This window comes from Sander lucioperca, chromosome 10, assembly GCF_008315115.2.
Source record: "Sander lucioperca isolate FBNREF2018 chromosome 10, SLUC_FBN_1.2, whole genome shotgun sequence".
In the NCBI taxonomy this organism is placed as follows: Eukaryota; Metazoa; Chordata; class Actinopteri; order Perciformes; family Percidae; genus Sander; species Sander lucioperca.
In genome coordinates this window covers 3,076,305-3,102,370 of record NC_050182.1, presented here as the reverse complement: position 1 = coordinate 3,102,370, position 26,066 = coordinate 3,076,305, and the positions used below count along the sequence as shown (strand labels likewise).

Sequence of the window (26,066 nt, the reverse complement as noted above, 5' to 3'; positions counted from 1 at the left end):
TCATGTTCATCAGACTTTATTTCAGCCGACTCCGGACCGAAAATCTTGACGCAATCTTCTGTACAACACTGTTCCCTTCTTCAAAAACAAAAACAAAAAAACTTAACACAACAAAAGTTATGTACAAAAATATGTTAAAAAAGAACACACAAAGATACAAGACAAAAAAATCAATAGTAATGCTTACTTGTGGAGGGCTGTTATAAATAGTGATAGCATTTATTTGAGCTTTAGTTTGCTTAACTATGCTGCCATTATTCAGTTCATTTTGTTCATTCGATAAGAAGCCAGTAGCATCATTCTGAGTTCATCCATGACACTGTGTGCCATCTGAGGCTGGCTGACATCCCCTCTGTGTTTCACGTGAATAAATGGGGCTCATTGCCTCCATGCAGTGCAAAAAAGGAAAACAGAGAGAAAACAAAGAATAATAACATCATCACCAACCAGTGAACAAGTAATTCAGTCTCACTGAAAATAAAGATGGTGTCAAGTGTTCTCGAAATATCTCACCAGGAGAACTCTTTCATTATCACTTTAATTTCAATAGAGTAACATTTTCCAACCATACTGTATTTTTTTCTTCTTTTCGCATCCATTTTTTTAAATATATATATCAAATTGTAGCTATGATTGGCTAATACAATCACCTAAGCAGACAAGTTGCCTGAAAAAAGCAGTCCAGCAAAACTAGCCAAACACCAACACACATTTCATCAAATTAAAATCATTCAACAAAATGTAATGAAATGTTTTAAACGGACACATAATTTCTTCATTTTTTTATGGACGCGTTCTGTTAAATTATTAAATTATCATAGCGTCAGGAACTGAAGACTAATATTGAAAACATTATCCTTTTTTTTTTTTTTTTTTTTTTTTAACAAAAACAACTCATGAAACAAAAAGGAGAATAAGTTATTGTTATTAAGTGTAAGCCAGTCGACTCACACACAAGGCAAGAAGTGAAGGCCGATGAGCAGAAAAACAAATAAAAGTGTAACAGAGCAGGTGAATGAATATGCAAAGACAAACTCAGGAGTCTGTTTAACATAAACCTGTAGGTTAGTATCCTGCCATATACTGAGTTACAATTATAAATCACTCATATTGACTATGATATAAAAAAAACATCTCACAAGCAACTTTAACTTTTTTTTACCTGCGCTGAGCTGACAATCAAAATCTTGCACATTATGCTGAACCAATTTAAGTCTTTGTTCTCAATGGCAATTTTGATTGTCACCTTTTGGGGTATAAAGCACATGTTGGTTCCAAAGAGAGCGGCTGTATTTTTTAAAACCTCTGTTGGTCAGTGAGAAGAATTTTGGCTGGACTTTGGAACAGTCCAGCTTCAGTCTTCGTATGAGACTGACTGTCGAGTGTGCTCATACCTCTTTAGTGATCACAGACAGGATGCAACATTGTTTTGTTGATACGTATAGCAGTTGTAGTGCATTCTAGACACAGCGCGCTTGGTCACGTGAAGCACTGAATTACAGTACAGCAAAACATAATACAATAAACGACTAAATAATTCATTATACAGTGTATGTACAACTCTGTTCAAAATGCTCATGTTAACTGACTGTGTCATGACTCTTTATTTTGGACTTTGTTTTTGTCTTGCAGCTTTCAGAAAATTAATTCATCAAATATCAAGCACTTCACAGATTTATCCCATCTCTTTTATCCCTGTCCTCTTTAAATTCTATTGTTTCTTCCCTACATAGCCATAGTGGTCAGGTGTTGATGCCCTAGCAGACCCTTGCGCCCTGCTCCCGCCCCTGGGTGCCCCCCTCCATTGCCATGGCCACAGTATTCTTGCAGGTTCTGACGCAAAGTAACCAGTGCAGAGCCCAGACAGGCCCGATTTGGAGCTAAGACACCCCCAGGCAGCTGGAAGAGGACAGTGGCCACCCCAGCCATGCCGTCATCTGTGGGCTCTAGGGTGATGGGTCCTACCTTAAAGGTGGAATAAGAAAAGCCCATGAGCTGAGAGAGGAAGGGGTCAGAGCGGCAAAAGTGCTGGTAGCCGCTGTATGTTGATGGGTGGTGATGGTGTGAGGCCGGGGTGCCAGATGTGGTACTGGCATAGTGGTGGGTGTTCAAGTAGTGCAGCGGCAGGTGCTGGCTACCGTTGCCCCCTCCACCCAGGGTGAGGTGATGGTGGGCTGTGGGTCCAGAGCCTGGGTCATGTTTGTAGGAGACAGCTCCTGCCCTGCCCCTCTGGCCCACCACCACTCCTCCTAACTTGCTTGTGCGGGCATGCGCAAGCGATACAGTGCTGCCCCCCACCCCTCCACCAGCTGAAGGCAGGTAGATGAGCTGAGGCTCTTCCGGCTCAAGGTATATGGTGAGTTTAGCAAAGGGCCTTGACGCCATCTTGGTCATCTCCTGGATGTGGCGACGCTGCTCCCGACGGAAGTCCAGAAACTGCTTAACCTTCCATAGGAGGACGCAGACCGACAGGAAGAGGAAAAAGCAGGAGAAGAAAACTGAGAAGAAGACAAAAAGATCGATGTGGGCTTGGTCCTGTCGCAGAAACAGCAGGCCCTGGGACTCTCCCAGTCTCTCGGCAGTTCCCACACCTCTCAGAGCGATGTAGAAGCGGCTGGATTTCAGAGAGTGCACCTCGTGGGGGAAGGTGATGACCACACGATCTCGAACACCTCGGACAATCAGCACTGTCTGTGGTTTCCACACAGTGATGTAGGTGATGAGTCCTTCAGCCCGCGCCTCCGTAATTTCTCTCTCTGCCCCTGAGGGTTTTGCTTGCAGTTGCAGGGGGTTGTTGGAGAGCACGGGACCCCCGAGACTGGATGAGGCATTGGCAAGCACCTTTATAGGGGACGGAGGTGAATCCTTATCTATACCTGTCGTTGTCCCCCGAGTTACTGCTTCTTCCTCGATCCTGATGGTGTGAATCCCTGTGTTTCGGTCTACATCCACAATGAAGATGTCATGAGAGTTGGACACATACACTTCCACCTCACCAAAGGTAACATCAATGGTGACCCGAATGTCCACATTGGTGAACTTTGGCTGCGCAGAGAAAAACACAGTGCGCCCCTTGGGCAGGTTGCGAATGGTGGGATCATGGAAGCAGTTGGTCTGGGATGTGGGGTCAAAGCAGCACTCTGTGTCAACGTTGAACTGACGATAGCACTGACGCCCATTCACCGGTGTGCCATTGAAGGAGTCTTTGCACTTGGCACACTGAATAGCAGAGCACAACAAATACAACTTGAGCAAAACCCAGCAATGGATAGGACAGGGTCACAAATGTTTGTCTCAATTCAAAATTTTGCTTTTATCAATGCAGAGAAAGAAAATCAAACATTATATTGTGACCAAGGCCACCTTCTGTGTAGAGAATATGTTATATATCATTTTGCAAAGTGAAACCCTTCTTCCATAATTGAAGTGCATGTGCATACCTGTTGCCTGTAGCAGTCTTTCCGGTCACTCTGAGGACTGCTGAGACAGGAGGAGGTCTCTGTGTTGTTTTGGCAAGGGCAACCTGTACCATCGTGTTCATTACATGTGTCTGCATGGCCATTACACTGACACCTGCAATGAAGAGGAGAAAATACACTAAAAAGGAGAAATACAAATACTAAAGAGGAGAAGGGAGAGCTTATTGAGCTAATAAGTCTGTTGCTTCTAGGGATGCACCGAATCCAGGATTCGGCTGAATATTGGACTTTTTGACGGGGTTCGGTTTCTGCCGAACCGTAGAATTGAACCGAACTGAACCCTACGCTTGCACTACGCACGCTACGCTGGTCGACGTAATGACGCCACCGTTGATTACGGGAAGGTGTTTACATAGGTGGACCGTTCAATGCAGTCGGCTGTGAGAAAGTGAAAATGGAACTTGTGAGCAGAAAAAGTGTTGTTTGGCAGTACTTTCAGTCAAAAGAAGGCGATTCAAGTCGAGCTACATGTTCAATTTGTAATTTTGATTTGTCTCGTGGTGCCAAGGACCCTAAACAATACACAACATCGCTGCTGTTAAAACATTTGCATATGAAACATCCGAAAGAATACGAGTTGTGCATGAAAGAATCTACAGACAGCAGCCAAAATGCAGCAACTTCAGCTACGGCTAAGGAAGGACAGTCACAGCTAAAAATGTGTGTTAACCAGACAGTGCCTCTCCCGGGCTGTCAGCCGTTCTCTCGGCAAATGAGTCTCCCTACAGTGGGAGCGGAGCGATGGATCGGCCGGCTGCTGCTCGTTAGCTAACGTTAGCCTTCTAATTTCACCCACCCAACATGCCCTCATCATACACTGCTTAGCGAAAATTTGCCAAACAAAATAGCGGAAAAAAAGAGCGTGTGAATTCAACATTAAGTTGTTACAGTTAACTATTTTATAGGCTGTGGACATTGTTTACTTCATTAATGTGTTTACTGTGTTAATGGACTGAGGATGGGAGTAGGATTCGGGATTCGGTATTCGGTATTCGGATTCGGCAGAATCTTAACCAGTGGATTCGGTATTTGGCCGAACCCCAAAAATCTGGATTCGGTGCATCCCTAGTTGTTCTATAAGCATTTATCCTGATTGATCTTATTTATCTAACTTATAGGCATAGGGAGATTTCCAGCTCATGACTAGCATTTTTTTTTTGCTGTAAAAAAATTCCCTCTGATGGCATGGTTAGTTTAAAGAAGCATCAGCATTTAGTTGTACAACATGCGGTAAGCACTGTATATTTATGCAGATTATATCTGAAAGGCCTGGCATTGTGTCAACCCAAAATAATGGTAATTGTGGACACTGCCAAAAAAATTCAGTATAAAACCCTTTTTAAAACATTTAAAAAGCTTGGCATATAACATATAAATGCTTTGTAATGTTGGTCACGTTATGGGAATCCATTGACTGCTGAGCAGCAAACATTACTCACTTTTCACACTTCCCCGGCAGCAGGAAGAAGCCGCTGAGGCAGCTCTCACACTTGTCCCCCACGCTGTTGTTTTTGCAATTCACACAGACAGCATGCTCTTCTGTGGGACCCTCAGACACCCAGTTCTGAATCTGATAAAGGGACAAAGAGAGATACAAGAGTAAGCACAACTGGTGTATTTGTTTTTAACATATAATAAAGGAAAAGGACACAAGGACAGTGGACACTTACGCTGTTGGGGTCCAGAGGGAAGAGTCGTGGATTCTCAAGGGCCTTCTTCAGTTCATCTCCAGATAAACACACAGCACTGTTTCCCCTGCAGAACTCCCGACATGGACGACAAGTGCCGCCTCCCTTGGCAGAGCCCACAAACAGGGGCTTACACTTTTCACAGTGCTTACCCTGAAATTTTATGAAAAATTAATCATCCCCAGTGGGCATGGAAAAACTGTGTTTACAGTATGTGCATGTGTTTTACTATGAGCACTTACTATGGTGTTATTGTGGCACTGAAGGCAAACATCTGGTTTGCTGACACCAGCGCAGTTGCTGTGTTTGTTGCAGCTGCATTGAGAGGAGCAGTTTTCCCCCACAAATCCAAAGTGACACTGGCAAACTCCTGGGGACACGCATGTCCCGTTCACACAACCTTGTGCACAAACTGGCTCACACTGACCAGAAACCCTGTACAGCAAAAAGAGAAGAATTTAGTAAACCTGTACAGTTACTATGTAACGCAATACATTCATTCTTTGTAAATATCCTTGTGTATTCTGCACCTGAGTCATAAATGCTAACTCCTGATCCTACCTGCTGAGTATGTAACCCTGTTTGCAGGTGCAGTGATATCCCTGGGGTTGGTCGTGGCAGTCCTGGGTGCTGTTGCAGTGGTGATGGCCGTTGGCACACTCATCCTCCTCTGGACAGTGGAGGAAGGACCAGCTGCTGTTTCTCAGGGGGCAAACGCCCTCACTTACACCTGGGAGACAAGAATAGAGGAAGGTGAGTGAACCACACATGAGAAAAGCAGAAATTTTGACTAAGTGATAAATGTAACGCTGTACTGGTTACACTCCACAATGCTGAACTTCTTGAACGCATCAACTGAAGATATTTCTCACCATCAAGTCCTCCTTGTAAGCAGCGTCCAGCCCCATTGCCCCCCCGAGTAGCACACCAGCCACACTGAGGCCTGGAAATGCACTGGGAGCACTGTGTGAGCTGGGAACACTGGGGAGAGCAAGAGTCCCCCCCAGAGAGCAGACGACCGCACTGACCCGCCTCACATCGCAAGGGCACGAAAGATGGGCTCATGCACTAGCGGAAGGGGAGAAAGGTTAGCTGTATATGAACAGGATTTTATTAAAAAAAAACTCATACAAAATACTCTGTAAAGTCTTACCTGCTGCAGAGCCATGCTCCACACACAGTGCTGCCAGCCCCCATCAGAGCCTCTGGAGCCCAGACAGAGGCTGCAATTATTGAGACTGTGGCAGGGTGGAGGGCACGGCATAGGGGGAGAAGACTCCACCTGCATTGGTGAGACGTTGAGCAGGGCGTAGCTGAAACACGTCCAGTCATAGGTGGGGTTCACACTCAGGATGCGCCTTGTCTCACCTGAAATGATCACAACACAGTCGACATGTTCTAGTGGAACACAGCCAACATTTAATTTATTATCTCCAAAATAATAATTGATCCATACGGGTGTGATAATCATAATTACTAAATTACAATTTTAAGTGTATTTAATGTTTTTTCGTACATCTTATTTATTTTCAGGTTTAGACTGAAAATTAAAACAAAAGTGCCTATAGGAAATTCATAATTTCTCTCTTCGACACTATATTGCCCATACCTGTGCGTTTGAATTGGCGAGTCCACATGCATTTTCCGGAGGCAGTACACTTGGGGCAGTCAGAAGCCTCACAGCTGGTCTCAGTGCAGTTGCTGGACAGGAAGATCTCTCTCTGGTTGATCCGACAGTCATGTTCAGACGTACAGCTAACAGAACTGCTGATACAGGCCCCCTCTGGACAGTTTGTGCACCACTTGCACTGTAGAGCAGGCTGGGAAATTCAGTAAGGAACAGATTTAAGTTGATAGAAAGTTGCGGTCTCTGTTTGAGCTAGTGATTGTGTTACAGTAGGGGTGTTGTATATTACCTGTGATGTACTGGAGAATGTTTTAGGGTGTCGGGCGAGGCATTCACTGCAGGTCTTCAGTCTGCGACACTGGTCTGGCTGACGAGGGGTCGGGGAACAGGGAGACTGGCCAGTGAAGCAGCCCATTCTGACAGAAAGGGAGGTAGAAAATTGAAAGTTTGACAAATTTTATTTAGTAGCTGCACATAACTTAAAGCTCAAGAACAGAGTGCTATTTATTTAGAGTTGCTTCCAGCCAATGTGTTACCTCTCAGCAGTATCAGAAGCAGCACAGGTTCCCCTACACCAGACGCAGCTGCCTGTGGTGGTGTTGCAGGCCTCTGGTGTTGGCAGCAGCGCACAGGGGTCAGAGGGCACAGACAGGGTTAGGAGTCTGCCCAGTGTGACACCATTGAAGCCCCCTGACAGGAAGAGACGGCCACTCAAGCTTGTCATGGCAAGAGACACTGAACAATTTACTGGATCTCCTACAACTGAGACTGAAGGAAAGAAAAAAGTGATTAGGTTTTGGTATGGAAAATTTAGGATTTGACCAGAATTGAATCTGCAGATAGACACTAAGATGGTCACCTGGTTGTATCCAGGTGTTACAGTTGATCTGGTACAGGGACACTGAGTTACTGTAGTCTTCAGCTTCTGTCCTTCCCCCGACAATGACCATGGTGTCTTTGATCATGGCTGCAGCATGGAAGAAACGGGACAGGGGCTGCAAAGCAAAGAGATGACACAGCAAGAATAGATAGGTTATTTATATGCAGTGGACTGATAGAAGATACATGCTTGGCTTGTCTAATTTACTGGCCTGTAACAGGAGGGTAGAGACTAGATGAGGTCGGCCTCTTACCTTATTACCCTGTGAGGGCACCAGCAGAGACCAGGTGAGGTTGGGGTAGTACAGACTGTAGAGCTCGCCTGAGGGCTCCACAGTCTCCACGTGGAAGCGGTAGCCACCAAAGACATAGATGGCATCAGTCTGCTCATGGTAGACTGCTGAGTGGCCATATAAACCTGATTGAAGAACATAAGGCAAAACAGGTTAAAGTGCAAAATTCAAAAGTGTATTTTCAAAATGCAATACCAGAATTCTCTTTGAGGTTGACTAATACATAAATTACGTTTGTACTTATATATAAGTGGTGCATCAGTCCAGGGCTCCAGACTAACTTTTTTCACTATAGGAGCACAGTGGCTCCCAACTGAAAATTTTAGGGGCGCAACCAGAAAATTTAAGGGCACACACCGTAAATCAACATGCTAACCAAATATTCACATTTCTACTAATTTCCACTGTATTACTAATAAATACTTTGATAACAGATGCAGAAATTACAATGTGCTGTTTCAAATTCATTGTCACTTTTGAAGATGCAACATAGAAGGTTAACTGACAGCACCATCGTTGTCATGAAAAACCAAAAATATATATATACCAGCTCTAGTCTACAATTACAATGATTTCAACTTAAAATTAAACATGCATTGTTTAGGCTACTACTGAACCAATATCGGTACCGATACCTGAAATTCAGTTCCGTTACTCAACGGTATCTTTATTTTGGTACTTTCCCTCTATAATTACAAAACAATTATTTCAGTTGTAAAAATGATTGTCAAACCTATTTATCCTATGTACTTAGAACATTATGTTATGTTATTAGAATATGTTACACTCAAAAGAAATTAAACAAAAATAAAAATAAAACCCCTCCCTCTCTCCTCCCAAAACCATCCCAACAACCTGTTAAATTGAATAATTATTAATTTCTTACTCAGTGTAACTTTTATTCTTGTATTTATATATTCTTTTTTAGCCTGTTTTATTTTCATGACCGTTTTTAACTGCTCTTTAATGTTTCATGTAAAGCATTTTGAATTGCCTTGCTGCTTTCGGCTCTCCATTAATATCATATCGCAGCAAACGCTGTCTGCGTGAAGTTTTGAAAAACTGTAACCACACATGAAACCACTTTATCGGCATTTCCGTGACTCACTGCGACTTCAACAAAACTGCCGAGCCGACGTAGTTTGCACCGTAAGCTTGATCTTACGTGCTCTCAGGTACCGAAATTTCGACGTTTAATGTGTAAAAAAGGGGGCAAATTTACTGGTCGTACATGTGCGACTGGATGTAAAATTCAGTCGCACACTCTCAAATTTTGGTCGCAAAATGCGACCATTTGGTCGCAGTCTGGAGCCCTGCAGTCAATAAGTTATTGACCAAGTAAGAACTATGTTACAACCCATAACAAAAACAAAAGGCCTTAAAAACCTGTAGGTGGTGTGCCAGTGTGGGGGGCAATGGTCCAGTTTCCTGTATGAGGGCTGAACTCCAGCAAATGGTGGTTGAAGCCGTTGTCTGGAGAGTAACCTCCAATCAACAGCACAGAGGAGTCTCGGCGTACAGTTAAAGTGTGGCCCGACACCGGGGGCAGCACTGTGCTCTGTCAGAGATGGAAGAAAATGTAATTTACTAGGTAGTATAACAACACTTATACACACAATATTTTGTATTTCCACAATAAATCTAATCCTAACCTTGTGTTCTCGCCAGACTAAACTGCTGAGATTAAGACTCCAGGTATCCATGGCAACACCGTTTTCAATGACACCGCCCACCACCAACATGAAGTCATGACTGGCTCTGTGGCTTCCAGAGCCAGACTCATGACTGGTCAGCAGTGCAGAGGCGTGGTGATAGCGAGGACTCGGAGTAGAGCCTTCTTCCACAGAGCTTGTCAACATTTGGGTCCAACGGTGCTCTGACACAGAATATCTAAACAAACCAGAGACAAAATGCATTATTACGCATATATAGACATTACTTATACTTATACACACTGTATTAAATCAAAAATGTTTTGTGACATTCATACTACTCAGAACGCCCTACCTGTAGACATTTCCCAGAATGCCCTCTGACAGAGAGAGTCCTCCATACATCCAGAGGTTGCCCTGTGGTCCAGACACCAGAGAGTGGCCCATCCTGTGGAGAAACCTGTGGGCCTGGTTCTGTGAAGCAACAGTGCAAAATCAATGTGTGTTTGTGTGTGCTGGAGTGTAAGATTCATGAATTGTGCAGATAGATTTTTTTTTTTACGGTTTATGTTCTGCCCCTACCACTGTCAGTTGTGTGTCCAGCAGTGTTTCCCAGACCAGACTGTTGGAGTCCCGAGGAACAGAGCAGTCTGAGCCAGCCCAGCTATCTGAGCACACACACACTCCCAGAGACTGAGACAAAAAATATGTTGGTTAGCAATCTAGGAACATTTGTAACATGACTATTATTAGACACAATATTTTACAGAGGTCATTTCAGATTATCATGAACACATCACAAGAAATCCAATGGCAGAGAGTATAAAACTACAGTGTATGGTACTCTAACTGTAAATTTTGGACACAATTTCCATTCTTTAATAATTCCCAAACACATCTACTCCTAGAAATAAGTGATCCCTGTGCCCAAATCAAAAGTAAAATTCTAAATATAAATTGTCACAACTCTTACTATATTACAAGCCCCTCTTCCTTCTGCTATTCCACAATCCTGAGGGCATATGGGCCGGTTGCACTGGGGTCCACCATATCCCTGAGGGCACTGACAGAGCCCCCCTTGGCACTGGGCTCCACCTGGACACACAGGTGACCCCTCTTCACCCTCATCAGAGCTCTGGTGACACCGCTGCACCCAGAAAGATGCATTGAAGCCTTGAGGTTTGTTTGAGGAGACGTTGGCCTCAAAGTAGACGGAGATCACACCTGGTAGTAAAAGAGAAAATAGAATATAGTGAGAGTGACATGGTGATTTTTGATTCTATGTGTTTAAATTCCCACCATAACTCCATTACTTCAAATAAGTAGATGTGGGTAAGAGTTTGTATAACATGTTTCAATGGTTGACAGCAAAAGGACTTACCCAATGCCCTGAGGTGAAGTAATCTGCTAGGTAATTAGTGGTTAATGTGTTCAGAGGAAATACCATTTAAATAGCTCAACTTTTGCTGTCTGCCTGTAATGGACAAGCAGATTTCTCCAGGCAAAAACATGAATATATGGATGGATACCTGAGGTGGCCTCCACAGTGATAGGTTGAGTCCTTGTGGTGCCACAAAATGCCCCAATCAGGTTGTGATCTGAATGTACAACTCCATTGGCCAGGAAACGAGGGAGGCCATCAAACACATAGACAAAGGAGCTCTGCAAAACAAAACAAAGGGAATTTAAAGGGCAATAGTTATAAAGGTAGGAATACTGACAATGTTTGATGCTACAGCACAGCTAACATGTTCATTTGCTTGTGTGTATTATCAGGTCATGTTTGTACTCACTTTACAACGTGTATGGGAGTCTGGGTGTAGAGTGAGGGCTACAGGGGGACACAGCTGTCTGGGCAGACAAGGTGCCAGGTTCTCAGTCACAGACAGGACCCACAGGCAATGAGAAAGTCCTCCGTTCCCTTCTGTGCCACTTCGCCAACCCAGAGAAGAGGAGAGAGGCATGGCAGAGGTGGAGGAGAGCAGCACAGAACGACCCTGGCACTGGCGGTAGCATGTGCCATTGTTCCTGTTGGAAAGAGAAAGATATCAGGATAGATGAGTCATAAAAAATCATAAATCACTTTCTGCTTTTAACAATACCTTATTGTAATCTCCACTCCTTGATTTCAAATAGTTTTCAATCAGTACAGACACAAAGAAATAATAAGTGTGCGTTATACTCAAGTTATAAGATGAAGATCTTCTTACCTGGGGTCTCCGTAGTAACCAGGAAGGCAGGACTCACAATGTGGTCCCTGAGTGTTGTGGGTGCAGTAGCACTGGCCTGTCTGGTTGTGACAGTATCCTCGGAGAGGGTCGCCATGGCCGTTACACTCACATTGCACACAGCCGCCGCCACCAGCCAGCGCTGAACCAAAGCTACCTGGACGGCAGTGCTCACAGTGGGGTCCTGTAGTCCAATCTGAAAGACACATTTTAACAAATGCAGTTCGATTTTACCGCATAAATTGGCCTTGTTCAGTATGAGTTTAACGCAAAAAATGACTGAGAACAAGCTATTGAAACAAGCCATATATACAAGTCTCACCCTGGCATTCGTCACATATCCCTGGTGCAGTAATACAGGTGGAATGGAAGTTGCAGCCACAGTCAACGTCGCATTCAACACCACTGAGAACCAGAGTGGCAGGGTCAGACGTCCAGCCAAGGGAACATTCACACTCAAACCGCGGGCTGCCACTACATTGGCCCTCACGGCATTCATTGTAGCACCTGTGGAAATAGCAACAATTATGTTTGGGTCAAAATGTCCTTTAAAAAAAAATTAAAAATCCTGATGACTAAATGGAAAATATGAAGATTTTTCGCTCAAGAGAGTTGAAGGATGAATAAACAGAGGAACATCTTACGTCTGGTTGCAGTGCAGTGTGCCATCCCCTGTGTATCCTCTCTCACAGTGGCACTCATAGGAGGTGGGAGTGTTGATGCAGGTGGCGAAGGGGTGACAGTTGTGGAGACCCAGCCTGCATTCCTCTACATCAGGGCAGGTGGGGTAGGACCAGACTGCATCTTGCTCTTCGTCATCCAAGAGCTCCAGCTCCATCTCCATTTCCAGGGGTCGTGGCGGGGCCGAGGTCTGGGGCTCGGGGCTGGAAGAGTAGGACAAGGAGAATTGAAGTTGGACAGGTATACTACAGGGCATATACAGAAATCCTGGAGGTAAATTCAATACCTTTTAATGCCATTTTTAATACCTTCTCAATATTTTTTAAAACCAACACGCCATTGAGTTGCAGGTTTATACGGCAACACATTTTCTAACCATTAAACGAAGTTTGAGATTTATAAAAGTACACCCTCTAGGCCAATAGAACAATGCAGATAGGGAAAGTCAACAGAATAGATTGAGACTCACAGACTTTGGAAACATCTTGCAACCCTAACCCATCTTGCATTTATTTCACTATTCTGCCGAACTAGCTCCGCTATCTTCTTCGTTGCTCTGCTTGGTTGTAGCGTGCAGAGGGAATTTGAAAGAAACCGTTTATCCCGCCCCTCGGATTGGGCGCTGCCAATGTGAGTTCCCAGACCCAACATGCAGGCAGCACAGTGGCTCAGTGGTTAGCACTTCTGCCTCACAGCAAGAAGGTTCTGGGTTTGAATCCAGGTCGTTCCGGGCCTTTCTGTGTGGAGTTTGCATGTTCTCCCCGTGTTTGCGTGGGTTTCCTCCGGGTGCTCCGGTTTCATCCCCACCATAATACTAGGACTACAGTTGAAAATTAGCCGACTGGCTAACACTGGCGCATTTACAGATTAATGTTGTTGATTAATGTGCATTGTCCTAATCAAATAAACTTTAAGCTTGTCAGGCTAAGATAGGCTATCACCCGATGCGGGAAAGGATATAATATCACACAACCTTTACAAGATCAACTTAAATAGACATAATGAAACAAATGGACAACTCATAGTTTGCAAAAAAAATATTTAAAAAATTAATACCTCGTAAAATGGCGATTAATACCTTTTAATTTTTTTACTAATTTGATTTACTACCTTTTAATACTTTTTAAAACCCTGCGGACACCCTGTACTATATCCATCTATACGTCCATCCACTGTGATATGGCTCTATGTAGAAGTTCTGTTTAATTCTATGGTATGTGAAGGTTTCAGAAAGTAAAGATCGTAAAGAAACAAAAAGCCCTTCAATCATTTTTTTTCAAATGGATATAACTGATAACATTGACATGTTTTCTTTTAATACTGGGACAAGTGGATTTTATAAGTCTTGCAAATGCATTTAGTCCTTTTCAACTTGGAGTAATTGTATTGTAAAAAAACAAGTTAAGGACCCCTTCCTCTTCAAAAGAGTGAAACACCACAAATACATTTACAACCTGTGAAAAACACTCCATCCATAATATTTTATTGTAAATTACCAATATAACAAAAGCCCTTCCTTACGAGAAAAAGGCACCTACTTACTGCATCAAGTCATGAAAGTGTAATAAGAGATTTCTTACTTTGCAGCCTGTGCTTCAGCCACAGCCACACTACAGTTATACACCAAGGGGTCGTCCATTCCTGCCCAGTCTCCCCTCAAGCATCTGAAAAGATGAGTAGAAACCATGAATGAATACAAGAAGACAATGACTATTAACATATCAGACATTTTATAACAAAAGGGAATTATCAATAAGTACATCAATCTGTACAGAGTAATTGTCAAAGTATTTGTTGTGAATATGTTTTGTATATTTGTTGTATGTGTGCCATACTTACTTTCCAATTGTGGGATTGTTGTAGTCACCACACCAGCCACACTGGAATGTCCGCAGGCAGTCTGTGCACGTGTTTAAAGCTGAACATTGCTTACACTGGGGAACCGAATGAACACTGACAAGTAAGAGAAAAGAAAAGAGAATATTAGATTAATGATTTAGGTTCAATTCACCTCACTGACAAAATATAACTAATTGCACTCAAAAGACGTTATATTTTAAAATTCAGTCAGTTCTTTGTCTTATTTTTGGTTTACGTAATGTGAGTGTAACAGGAAAGCAGTTAACTGTATGTGCAACTGCAAATAGTTACGTGTATCAACTGTCAGCTGAAAATAAAACAAAACAAGTCTTAAAAATGTCCTTATTTTACCTGTCGTACCAGTCTCTGCACTCTCCATAGGGGTATTTTGTGAGGTAGGCAGCAAAATAGAAGCAGGCCTGGGCTGACTCACACCATGCACACTGGCTGGAGTTAGAAAGGCACTCACCACACGTCCTTCTCCTTTGCAAGAAAAAAAAAGATTTTAGTTAAGGTTCTTGTTACATACAAAAATATAAACAACATATAAAAATATAGTTTTTCAACTTACTGGTTGCAGACTTTAGGACAACCCCTTGAGTCACGTATGGATCCATCTAGTCTTCCCCGTCGACTGCACTGGTAGTCGCCTTTCTTGCTGGAGTTTATTTGCCACTCGCAAAAAGGGTCCTGCAGGCCAAATTGAGCTTTGCATGAGTCAGGAATCCAGCAGCTCCAAATTAAGTTATGTAATAATATCAGCTGCATAGTGACACTTTATGTTAAAATGAGGTGTTATCTGTGATGTACCTGAGTACAAGCAGAGCAGTCTCTGTACTCTTCACACAAGGTGCAGTGCTGGGGTGCCAACAGCAGATGGCGCTGACCATCTCCCTTGCCTTCCCTGTTCTCTCCCTCAGGGCAGGGCTCGAGGTCTGGGTTGTCCCGCAGCAGGCAGCGGGACAAAGATGGGCACCAACCACAAGACTGATCGGACAGACAGGCCAGACAGGACATGTATGCTGAGCAGGAACCTGAGCGGTAAGGCTCCAGGAACAGGAAGGAGATCTCCTAAAGGGAGAGCAAGTTATGAGGGAAAGGCATATTAGGTAAGAGTTTAGCTTTTGTTTTACTACTGAATGAATCCATTGTGCGGACAAATGACAGAACCACAAGCTACAGTTTCTTTTACTTTCACTGCTTATGCAGGTTAAATCTCTTCATAAAAGCACAGGTTGAACTGTGCCAGTACTCACACTGCCTCCAGGCAATGTTCTGTTCCATATCAGGGCCATCTCACTGGTCTGTCCTGAGCCAGAGTTGTTAAGGTAGCCCTCAGCCTGAACAAGGTAATGGTTGCCCCTGGTCAGGTTAGAAAACAGTCTACTCCCATCTGTGCGAGCCAGCAGCTTCAACTCCTTCTCCTGCTGGGCTGCCCAACGACCCACCACCTCCTGCTCCGATAGGTTAAAGATGCATAGAGAGAGAAAGAAAAAGTGGACAAGAGTTAAGTAAGGCTGGCAATAAATACGTGCTGCTAATTTAAAAACATATCTCAGTCATTTAAAGGTGCTGTAGGTAGGATTGTGAAGATCCAGGACTTAGCAAAAAAATTTGAACATCGACAACTTCTCAGTCCCTCCCCCCTTTCAGCTAGAGGCCAAAACGGTCTCCTAAGCCCCTCCCCCCACAAGGGAGAATGAATGCGTGTGCATGAGCAGTGATTGACATGCACTTAGACACCACCCCTGGCCCTGATTGGTGTATCTGAACGGTTAGCGGTGGATTTTTGCAAATCACTACAGGCTGTAGGTGGTGCCAGAGGAGCCAGATTTTTATTTTTAATTATCTGCTTCATGTAGTTCTACTGGAACATAGGGTCAGTTTCAGCAAATATGAGTATATTATAAGTCTTACCTACTGCATCTTTAATATACAACATAGGGTATTTAAATTAAATTAGCATTCCAGAAATGTACATAATGTAATATTCCATTATAAGTCAGTGCATTTAAATAGAAAATGTACACAATCACAATCTAATGCAATATTTTTTCCACAATCCAATACACTATTGTGGGTGTTTAATTATTGGGAAACTTCAGCAGCAAAACTGTCAAAAAGCATACATAGTTTAGTTGTCAAGTAAGGTAAATGTAATTGCAAGTAAAGACACAAGGGAGGTTATTTGTCCTGCACTCATTACTCCTGTGGGGATGCCTGCCTTTCCAATAGTCACAATGTTATTCAACATGGGGCTAAAATCACTACATTATGTCTAGTAAAAATAATATTATAAGACACATGTTACATCTAGAATAGTCTCGCATTGACAGTGCTCTGGTTTATTGGCATTTCTTTAAACCAATCACAATCATCAGGGGCGGCGCTAAGCTCTGCACAGAGCCACTGAAAAATAGCCTCTGGAAGGATCTTGTTTTGGTGGAACGTGCACGTTCAAAAGTTGTTTTAGTCGTGCAACAGAAAACTCAGATTAGACAGATAGTCTAGCTAGCTGTCTCAATTTACCCTGCAGAGATCTGAGGAGCAGTTAACCATAGTCCTCATAAATCCACCGGAGTTTAAAATGCCAAAACAAAGAAAGCAGAAGGAAAAGGACATCGGCGAAAAGACATGCATCCGGCGGAATTTCCTGCGGCACCAGAGCAATCGCGGAGGTGGAACGTCGTGGATATAGACTACATCTAGAACAACTAATTCTGTCAATACTTTCCAATTTCAGATGAGCAATTTATTTTAAAATAATTTACTGAATTTATAAAAACACAAAAAGTGTTGACATGCACTTTCCCTCACCAGTTGGCTGGAGTTGGGCCCTGAAGCCATTTGGGCCTCAAAGTGGAGCCTTTGGATGCGAGCCCACATGGAGACAGTCTCGGTGGGAGGGGCTGCAGGTGGAGGGGCCCCCCACAACGGGTGGATGAAGCCCCTGAACTGTAGGGCTACATCCATTTCTGTGGTGGGACTAAGGATGATGGTGGTACTGCGTAGGATAGACACCTGGCGAAGGGGTGAGGAGGATGGAGGATTGGGGGAGGATGGATGGAAGTGGAAACACATCAACAGAAGGACTATTCTCTACAAACTGCTTCCCAAGTTTGACAAAACTACTTAAAAAAAGGAATGTTCTCTATGAGCGCAATAAAACACAAGCGAGCATTGAAGCCAAGAGGTTGAAAAGCCATGAGCTAGGCCTGTCACGATAGTCAATAAATCAATTAATCGCACGATAAAAAAAATGAGCTCGATAATTTTTCCAGCCGCGATAATTTCCATTTGCATGCTTGTTTGTTTGTTTTCCTTGTTTGTCTCTCTCTCTCTCTCTCTACCAAAAAGACTGGAGGACCACTCTCGGTTCCTTAGCGTAACGAGGAGTGAACCCTCTTGTCAGTCGCATGGTCTCTGTGTGGGCAGGACTCCAGGCAGAGAGAGAGAGAGAGACAGAAAACGCTAGTTGAGAGTTGGAGCAGGGTTTCCCGCAGCACTTTGCAGATAAGGCGGCGTCAAAAAAAAGTATATATCAAGTATATGAGCGATATCCGCCGTGTTACTCGGCGTCCCGTTTTCTCCCTTTCATTCCAACCACACAGTTGACAATCTGCAGGTGGAGGCGGTGGAGACAGGCTCGGACATACACGCCGCTGTGGACTTGTCAGTCTCGCAAGCGGTTTCAGGAAAGTGGCTGCATGTGTCCGACGACGCACAGAACATTAACGGTACAAGCCTACAGCTGTCTGCGGACACCGAGTGCGGAAAGTGTGTCAGAGTTGCGCCAGTATTTGTGTGTGTGTGTCGGCCCGCCCCCATGAAGCTCCGACCTGCAGAGGAGCAGAAGCTGCACCTTCGCCAAAATGAAGACTGAAAAACAGAACTATTTTGGTACAAACATTTACTCGCCATGTGGCAGATAGCCATATAGATAGATTTAATTTATTAATTATATATTATTTAAATGTAATATTTAGTGTTAAATAATTGTTAAATGTAGTACAGAGTCTGTAGTCTATCGCACAAACACTCGAGGAATGCTGCAAACATTTGACAGCCAGTAGGCTATGAATTACCTGGGAGAACATACAACACAAACGGCAATTCCACAACTGTACAACAGTGTGAAAGACAACATACTAAAGGAGATCAAAGACATATTGTGGATATTTAAAATGTCTTCCAGTTCCAGTGTTAAATATTCTTAAAAAAAAGAAATACAAGTGTATTGATCTTTGAAAAGGTGTACCTTCATTATTATGCCATTATCATTATATTAGATGACGGAACGACAATATATTATCGTTTATCGCAATAATTTCTGGGACAATTTATCATCCAGCAAAATTTGTTATCGTGACAGGCCTACCAAGAGCACAAGGTAGAAATTCACAATAAAAGAGAAACGATCATAATATTCAAGTTGGAGAACTACAGTGCAGTCAAAGTGTCAAAGCAATGTTGGAGGAAGGAAGGAGGGATAAATATAAGCAGAAAAGGGAAGTAATTACAACCAGTACAGTTAGCACTTGAGATTTGGACTCCGTACCTTGTCAGGCTGGGAGTCGTTGCGGGGGTGCTGGAAGGTGAGCAGGTGCAGTCCCGGGACATAGTTCTCGGTGCGACAGGAGTGGAGGGAGGTTAGGAAAAGGGTACGCTCCCCCCACCAGCCGTACGCCCCTGAGATCTGGTCCACACGGCACGCACTTCGCTCTGTGAGACCGAGAGGGAGAGGTCAGCATACAAAGAACACATCTGACCTCCACAAATATCGTAATACAGCCGACTTCTAAAGTGTTCTACTGTACTGAAACAAATCTGATCTGTGACTTTTGTGTGACGTGTGTTCAAAAAGAGTAAAATGACATGACCTCACTGTACCAAAGGAAGGATGTGATTGGACAGGCAAGTCAAATCATGGTCTGAATAGCCTGTACAAGCTCAGCTGGGTGTAGTCACATCACTGTGCTCCATCTCTGAAACACGCCCAACATAAGTCCCTCCCCTGTCAACTCCCAACATCTTTTTTTCAGTCTGAGGCTGAGCCCTTATCTTTTGCCCTCCTTCCTCCCTCATTGGGTCTCACCTGACACTGGTAGGCAGGACTCATTCTGAACACACCAGCCAAATTCACCAGGGGCACGGGCCAGAGAAGCTAGAGTGCCACTGAACACCAGGCAGGACTGGCAATCAGACAGGAAGCGAGCCAGGCCCAGGCAACCAGTACTGCCACACTGTGAACACAAAAGAGGTGTTATAAATTGCACTGGTAATCCTGACAGATATTCATACAGGAACTTCAAAGTGAAAGAAATGTTTTGGGTGTCTCACAATGTCGTAATGGATATACAGTACCAATAATATATTTGCACTACATTTGTATGAATAAGTCAAAGAGAGTAAACCACAAGGCTGTGCTGAGGAAAGTGTTACCGGATTAGTTGGCTGGTACTCTCGACAGCGGCCTTCACACCAGCTGCACTCTGGGTTCTTAAGGCACATACTTTCGTCTAGCGCCTCAGCACAAACAGCGTCCTAATAATGCAACACACACACACACAGTTTCACAACAATTTAGTTATACCTAGCTGCTGTTCTTCAAAACTATTTTTTCAGCCTTCTTCCCATCAGTCTTTAAAATTATATGACTTCAAGTTGTCTTGTTTTATGACACTTTCACTCACCCTGTCACCTTGATAGCTACTGACGAACAGTGGAACTTTGTAAGCCACCAAGTCTCCACGGGCAACGCCACTGTAACCCCCAGCAACCAGTAGCACTCGTCCCTCCATCACAGCAGCAACATGCGAGTAACGCCCCCTCACAGAATCCCCTCCTTAGAAAAAATGAAAGTTTTGTAGGCAATGTACGTGTAGATGCTTAATAAAAATAAACAAGCTGTAGATGAAACTGGACTGTGTGTGAGAGTCTACGGGAACTCACTAAGTGACCATCTCTCCCCAGCAGACACCCATTGGTGACAGCCCAGATGATAAAAGAAGATCTCCTCATCAAAGCACTTCTCCTCTTGGTAATGAATATGTACATTCCCCCCTGTGAGAGAAAGGCAGGAAGAAAAGAGATAAATATACACAGGACAGCATTGATTAAAGATAATTATGTTAATATACTTAATGCTTACCGTAGACCACCATGTAGTTTCCAATGACGGTGGCTGAGTGGAAAGCTCTCTCTCTGGGGCCGGTTGCTGGGAAACGGGAACGGAAGGATGTCCAAAACCGCCTGTCCACGTGGAACACGTCTGTGTTGTTCACCCTCACGCTAAACCTTAAAACAATATACACAACAAGTCTACTTTCAGAATCTATAAAAGATACTGTATATATTGGTATTCAAAATGTTGGGTAACGAACTTGTTTCATCATTTAAAATAATTTCTACTTCTCCTATTCTTATCTTATAGAAATCACGTTTTATCTAATCACAAAGGACAAATAGTTTACAATTAACTTGATGTCTACAGGAATAGACAAAAATATGACGTGCAATCCCCAAACAAAAAAAAAGATACATTCCAAAACTAGACAGCAAACTGTTCCCCTTCCTCATTAGCAACCACAAATAGAAATGTGTGTATGAAATGTTTCTACCAGCTGTGTGTGTGCGTGTGTGTGTGTGTGTGTGTGTGTGTGTGTGTGTGTGTGTGTGTGTGTGTCTCTTAATGTATGCCGTCTGCTAACGCACAAGAGGGTGTGTGTACCTGGCAGTAGTAGGCCTGTGGCCTCCATAGACCAGCAGTGTCCTGGATGGGCTGTGGAACACCATGGAATGGCCGGCAGTGGCCGGGGGCTTCCCACCGGTGGGCTGAACAGTCTCCCACCGCCCAGAGCCATGCAGGCCGAACCGATACAGAGAAGAGGAAAACATATCCTCCTCGGTGCGACCTGGGATATAAGGAGAGAGAAAAAGGAAAGATGCTGCTTAAGTACGATTTATTTTTTTTAAGGGATATATGTAATCCAAACATAGACTGCCACGTGACAATATAATATGAAACCCACCTCCAAATACATAGAGATAATTGTCTACTACAGCTGCAGCGTGATTGGCCAGTTTAGGAGACCCATGTGAATTTGAAAAGCCATGCTGTTGCCAGTCATCTTGAAGTGGCCGGTACATCCAGACATCACTGGCCAGGGAGCCGTTGGCTAGCTCTCCTCCAAAGATAACCATCTTACCCATCCACTCTACTGCTGTGTGTGAATGACGAGCCACCTGACAACAGAGGAGAGTCACAGTGCAGGAATGAAGTAAATTAAAAAGAAATGTAAAATAATAAATGGGAGCACTTATATTCACATTGAATCAGGGACTTGGGAGAAATCAGGAAATAGGAGTAGACGTTTACATGCACTGCAATACGATACGCAACCTGATTACGAAAAAAAACTTCATTTACACACTTTGACAGTGATCAGATTTCTGCCTAACCATATTTTTTAACCACACATTTTTAGTGAATTTGTCATATGATGCTGTGGGCTGGGGTTGTTTTTTTGCCAGGGTATCTGAACTGAAAACATAGTGAGAGGAAGGGCAACAGGCTTAATAGTGAAATCATTGTGCATTGTATTTGAACTATACAAATGATCTACTGTTCAGCTGTGGAAACCCACTTTATAGGACTTCATTTCAGCTTGAGTTTAATCCTGTGTGTGTGTGTGTGTGTGTGTGTGTGTGTGTGTGTGTGTGTGTGTGTGTGTGTGTTTATCCACAAACCACTTACAGGAGAGTGACCATAAGACCTGCTTTCCCATTGGTTGGATGTGAAGTTATATTTGATCAAGTCACCAAGAGCTCTGTTCAAGTCAAACCCTGGAGGAAAATAAGTAATATTCAAACATGATGTCATTAATCAAAAACACTATCGGATACTAGAGAAGAGAAAAAGTCAAATAAGGGACTGCAGCTAAATCAAATACAGCAATATTAAAGTTGGTTAAAATCCAACACTTAATAGAATAGGAGTTCTATGAAGTGATAAAACGTGTTACAAGTTAGAAGTGAATTACTCTGCCAAAGAATAAAGGACTATTAACTTACAACAAGTGTGTTCAAAAAGGGGGTGGAAGGTGGGTTTGTTCAATTAATATCAAAACATCAGTGGAAATTAGGAGTATGTCACTCTCACCGCCAAACAAGTACATGGCTCCAGTGGAGGACAGGTACACGCCAGCAGAACCCGTCCTAGGAGGCGTGTAGGGGTTTTCTTCACTCACACGCCACCACTGCCCTGCCCCACTATCATCATGGAAACCAAGCTGGCAGCTGTGACCCAGGAAGCCTGGGTTACACAGACAGCGCTCTCCTTTCTGAGACGAAACATGGAGAATAAAACTAAAATGCACACATGACAAATATAATTAAAGCTTATTCAGGGAAGGATGAGTGACTCTTTGGTTAAAGACGCTATTCTGTATTGTCGCCCCAAAATGAAAACTGGCAGCTGATTGGACAAACGCATCACGTGGGTCTGGTTTCTCCAGAAATTCAAAGACAGACTGTCATGGCGGCTTGTTCAGAATACGATCTCTACTAAAATAGTTCACCGAAACGTGTTTGTGAAAACATTTTAAGTGAGAAATAGGCCATGCAGTTGCTGAATCTGTCTTCATTTCAGATCAACAAAGGTCAGTTTAAAAGATTTTCGTCAGATTTTGAGAGACTCTAGTCACACTCATTCTGCTCCCCGTTTCCGGGTTAGCACTCTACCAATCAGATGGGTCATTTGAGTCCGACTGCCGGCAGTGCCCACCCCGCCTATTATACATGTCAAATCGGCCCAAATGAAGGCCGACGGTCCCTTGGACGGACGACGGAACACACTGAACAGACTCGAGTCACTGACCTCGCCAGACTGTCCGACGGCCGATTATCGGCTCGTGTGTAGTAGGCTTTAAACATTCCCCATCACTTCTCTTACCTGGTCACACTGGCCATTTACAGAACAAGCCTGGGAGCAAAGAGGGGTTGTACAAGCTGCTTCTCCCCAACCCTGATGGCAGTGGCACTTTGATGTAGAGGAATCACAGCGGCCATGACCACCACAGGCTCCAGGGCACACAGAGAAGGTGTAAGTTGCATTGAAGCCAAGGAGGTTGTAATTAGCATCACTGAAGAGATGAAGCAGCATCTGGAACAAGGACATTAAGTAACGGTCACAAAGTCAATATTTGCCACAGTTAGAATGCTTCAGAGCTTCTTTCATCACGTCTTAATTGGTTACCTTGCCAGACTTGGCTTCAATGGGTTGAGGCAGAGTGTTGCCACTCAGGCTGGCAAGTAGAGGGCTCTGGTAGGAGTCTCCATCATACACAAACAGGTAATCATAGGTACACTCTGTGTCCATGAAGGTGAAATTTAAGACAATGCGGTGACTGTTGCTGGGAGCTGGAAGATATTAAAAGTTGGGAGATATAATAGGGAGATTAAATAACAGTCTATTGGATACGTATTTGTTTAATGGTCAAATTTCTTGTGCACAAGACAATATCTTGGTTCATTATACCTTTGATAAGCCACTCGCAGTTCCCATTGACAGAGTAGTTTCCTGGTCCATCTGTGACGTAGCCTGGTGGGCCCCTCAACACCTGCCTGTGGCCCTTGCAGTCCCCTGCCTGGCACGCAGGCAACTCAGCCAACAGAAGAACCACCAGGATGAAGGAGACAGGGCAGGAGGAGGACATCACTGGCACCGCCTGAATAATGGGAGGCACAAGGTGAAAGAGAATAATTTAGTGTGGTTCCTAACAGACAGATTATCACCAAAAAGATGTAGTAGCATCGTGCAGCAAATGGGGACCAACCACAGACGTTTCAGTTGACCACTTGATTTACATCACAAGACAAAGTAACTATGCCAGCAGGATAGAGAGAATTGTTTCTATGGAAATCCAAAAGTCATGTAGCCTGGTGGTCCCACAAAAAAACTTCCTGTGGCCCGTGCATCCGCCTGCCCGTTAACATAATTCTATTTTTTTCTGTAAATTCCAGTTAAAGTTTACATGACCCTTCTGTAAACTGCAATGGCATTCACACTGCTGAATTGAGCAGACCTGAAGGTGCAAAATGACAACGCTTTATGCGCATTACGAGACTCAGAGGCAGCCTCTGGAGAAGAAATTATTCTGATCGAGCTAACATCTGTTAGCCCCATGTACAGTAGCATTAGCTAGCTCACTAACGTACCAGTGCACCAATCTCACAAACATAACAGTAACGTTACACGAAGGGTTTTACACATGTGGCTTTTATACAAAGAATGCTACCAACACATCGTGTATTGACTGTATGTCTTACATCCAACTAGCTTAAGGATAAAACAACTAGCTAGTATCCGCAACAAGGGGCTCTCCTCAGGCTATCACAACAAAGCTAACGTTGCTAAGCTAAGATAGCTAGCTAGCTGAATACCGTTAACAGTCAGAGGCCGTTAGCTGGCTAGTTGGAAGGTTACATTTAAATGATAAGACTCACCAGTTCCCGTCTCTTTGGCCTCATTGTAATTTACATTTTTGGTGACCCTTTAACGCTAACGTCAGCTGCTACATGAGCTAACCTATGGCTAGTGGGTGCTCAAGACTGACAGCTAGCTGAATTAGCTAGTAGCTAACGTTACTGCCTCGGAATCAATGCAGAGGGCAGCCCTGACTGGGGGTACAGCACAGAGGTCTGCAGCTGGTCCGTTAGCTAGCGGTAGCAGCTTGGTTAAGTCCAGATGCGCAATTGTCAGTGGCTGCAAAATCTACCAGGAAAATTCATACTTGAGAGTAATTCATCATAATGTAACTTCGAAATAATGTTTCTAAAACTCCGTTACACTAGCTAGCATCACATAGCTAACAACGAAATATTTTAATGGCATCGACCTGATTCCTACAGGGACAGATGCCCCCGTTGTTTTGGTGTTTATGGCTGTTAGCAGTAACCGGTGGTTGCCAACACAAAAGACAGCGCCGCTAGTTGCATGTCCCACCACTGCCATCCAGCGGAGAGGAGAAACAACGTTTAAACATCTGGATAATATAGTGGAAGTATTCAGATCCTTTACTTGAGTAAAAGTACTAATACTCTGTTACAGTCAAAGTCCTGCATTGAAAATGCTACTTTAAGTAAAAGTATGTAAGTATCATCAGGAAATGTAAGTATTAAAAGTAAAAGTAGCCTACTCAATGCAGAAAAATTCTCATATTTTTTAAACTGGAAACGATCCAAACAGTTCTGTCAGTTAACCAAGTGTTTAATAGGATAATTATTTTAGCTGGACTTGTAGGCCTGTATATTGTTGGGTAGTTTAATTTATAATAAAACATCATATTTTATAAACTACATGTGTTTTGTGTGCAAAACACAATTTGTAAAGTAACTAGTAACTAAAGCAGTCAGATTAAAAAATTTCCTCTGAAATGTAGTGGAGTAGAAGTAGAAAGTGGCATGAAAAGAACAAACTCAAGTAAAGTACCTCAAATTTGTACTAAGTACAGTACTTGAGTAAATGTCCTTAGTTACATTCCACCACTGCAAACCACACAGACAATAGTGTAACTACAGATGTAGAAAAGCTCAGAATTGCGATTTGACACATGGTTGCCCTACACATCGAATAAATATTGGCACAAAATACTTTTACATAGTTTGTTACATCAATTA

At 43.4% G+C, this 26,066-nt stretch overlaps 1 protein-coding gene across 2 annotated transcripts; it reads right to left on the bottom strand.

Annotated features, from left to right (window-relative positions):
* Positions 1–24,917, bottom strand: megf8 (multiple EGF-like-domains 8). 2 transcript variants are annotated; one of them, XM_031288533.2, is made up of 44 exons: positions 24,894–24,917; positions 23,926–24,115; positions 23,644–23,807; positions 23,341–23,550; positions 22,549–22,729; positions 22,144–22,232; positions 21,419–21,632; positions 21,118–21,301; positions 20,539–20,684; positions 20,340–20,450; positions 20,081–20,232; positions 19,830–19,931; positions 19,483–19,630; positions 18,946–19,109; positions 17,205–17,408; positions 15,644–15,841; positions 15,198–15,458; positions 14,959–15,077; positions 14,739–14,870; positions 14,367–14,480; positions 14,108–14,191; positions 12,491–12,730; positions 12,169–12,353; positions 11,829–12,042; positions 11,412–11,646; positions 11,148–11,280; positions 10,592–10,842; positions 10,201–10,311; positions 9,974–10,092; positions 9,619–9,856; positions 9,353–9,524; positions 7,928–8,091; positions 7,654–7,789; positions 7,331–7,562; positions 7,084–7,210; positions 6,777–6,987; positions 6,321–6,535; positions 6,040–6,235; positions 5,729–5,897; positions 5,410–5,602; positions 5,150–5,320; positions 4,919–5,049; positions 3,441–3,573; positions 1–3,219 (listed from the first exon to the last, which is right to left on the bottom strand). In XM_031288533.2, exons 1-44 carry the CDS (start codon positions 24,915–24,917, stop codon positions 1,726–1,728), a joined length of 8,661 nt encoding a protein of 2,886 aa, XP_031144393.1. In that variant the 3' UTR covers positions 1–1,725. The 2 variants fall into 2 exon arrangements, with proteins under 2 accessions (XP_031144393.1, XP_031144402.1); XM_031288542.2 differs by lacking the exon at positions 24,894–24,917 and adding an exon at positions 24,231–24,249.
* Between the last annotated feature and the right edge of the window lie 1,149 nt (positions 24,918–26,066).

Bases quoted from the DNA above. Each gene is read 5' to 3' on its own strand.
- megf8 (XM_031288533.2), bottom strand. From the start codon at position 24,917: ATGAGGCCAAAGAGACGGGAACTG. The intron at 20,685-21,117 runs GTACACACACCC...TATTGTTTTAAG, and splicing joins CACAGGCCTACTACTGCCAG to GTTTAGCGTGAGGGTGAACA. The intron at 14,192-14,366 runs GTAAGTATGGCA...TCATCTTTTCAG, and splicing joins AACAATCCCACAATTGGAAA to ATGCTTGAGGGGAGACTGGG.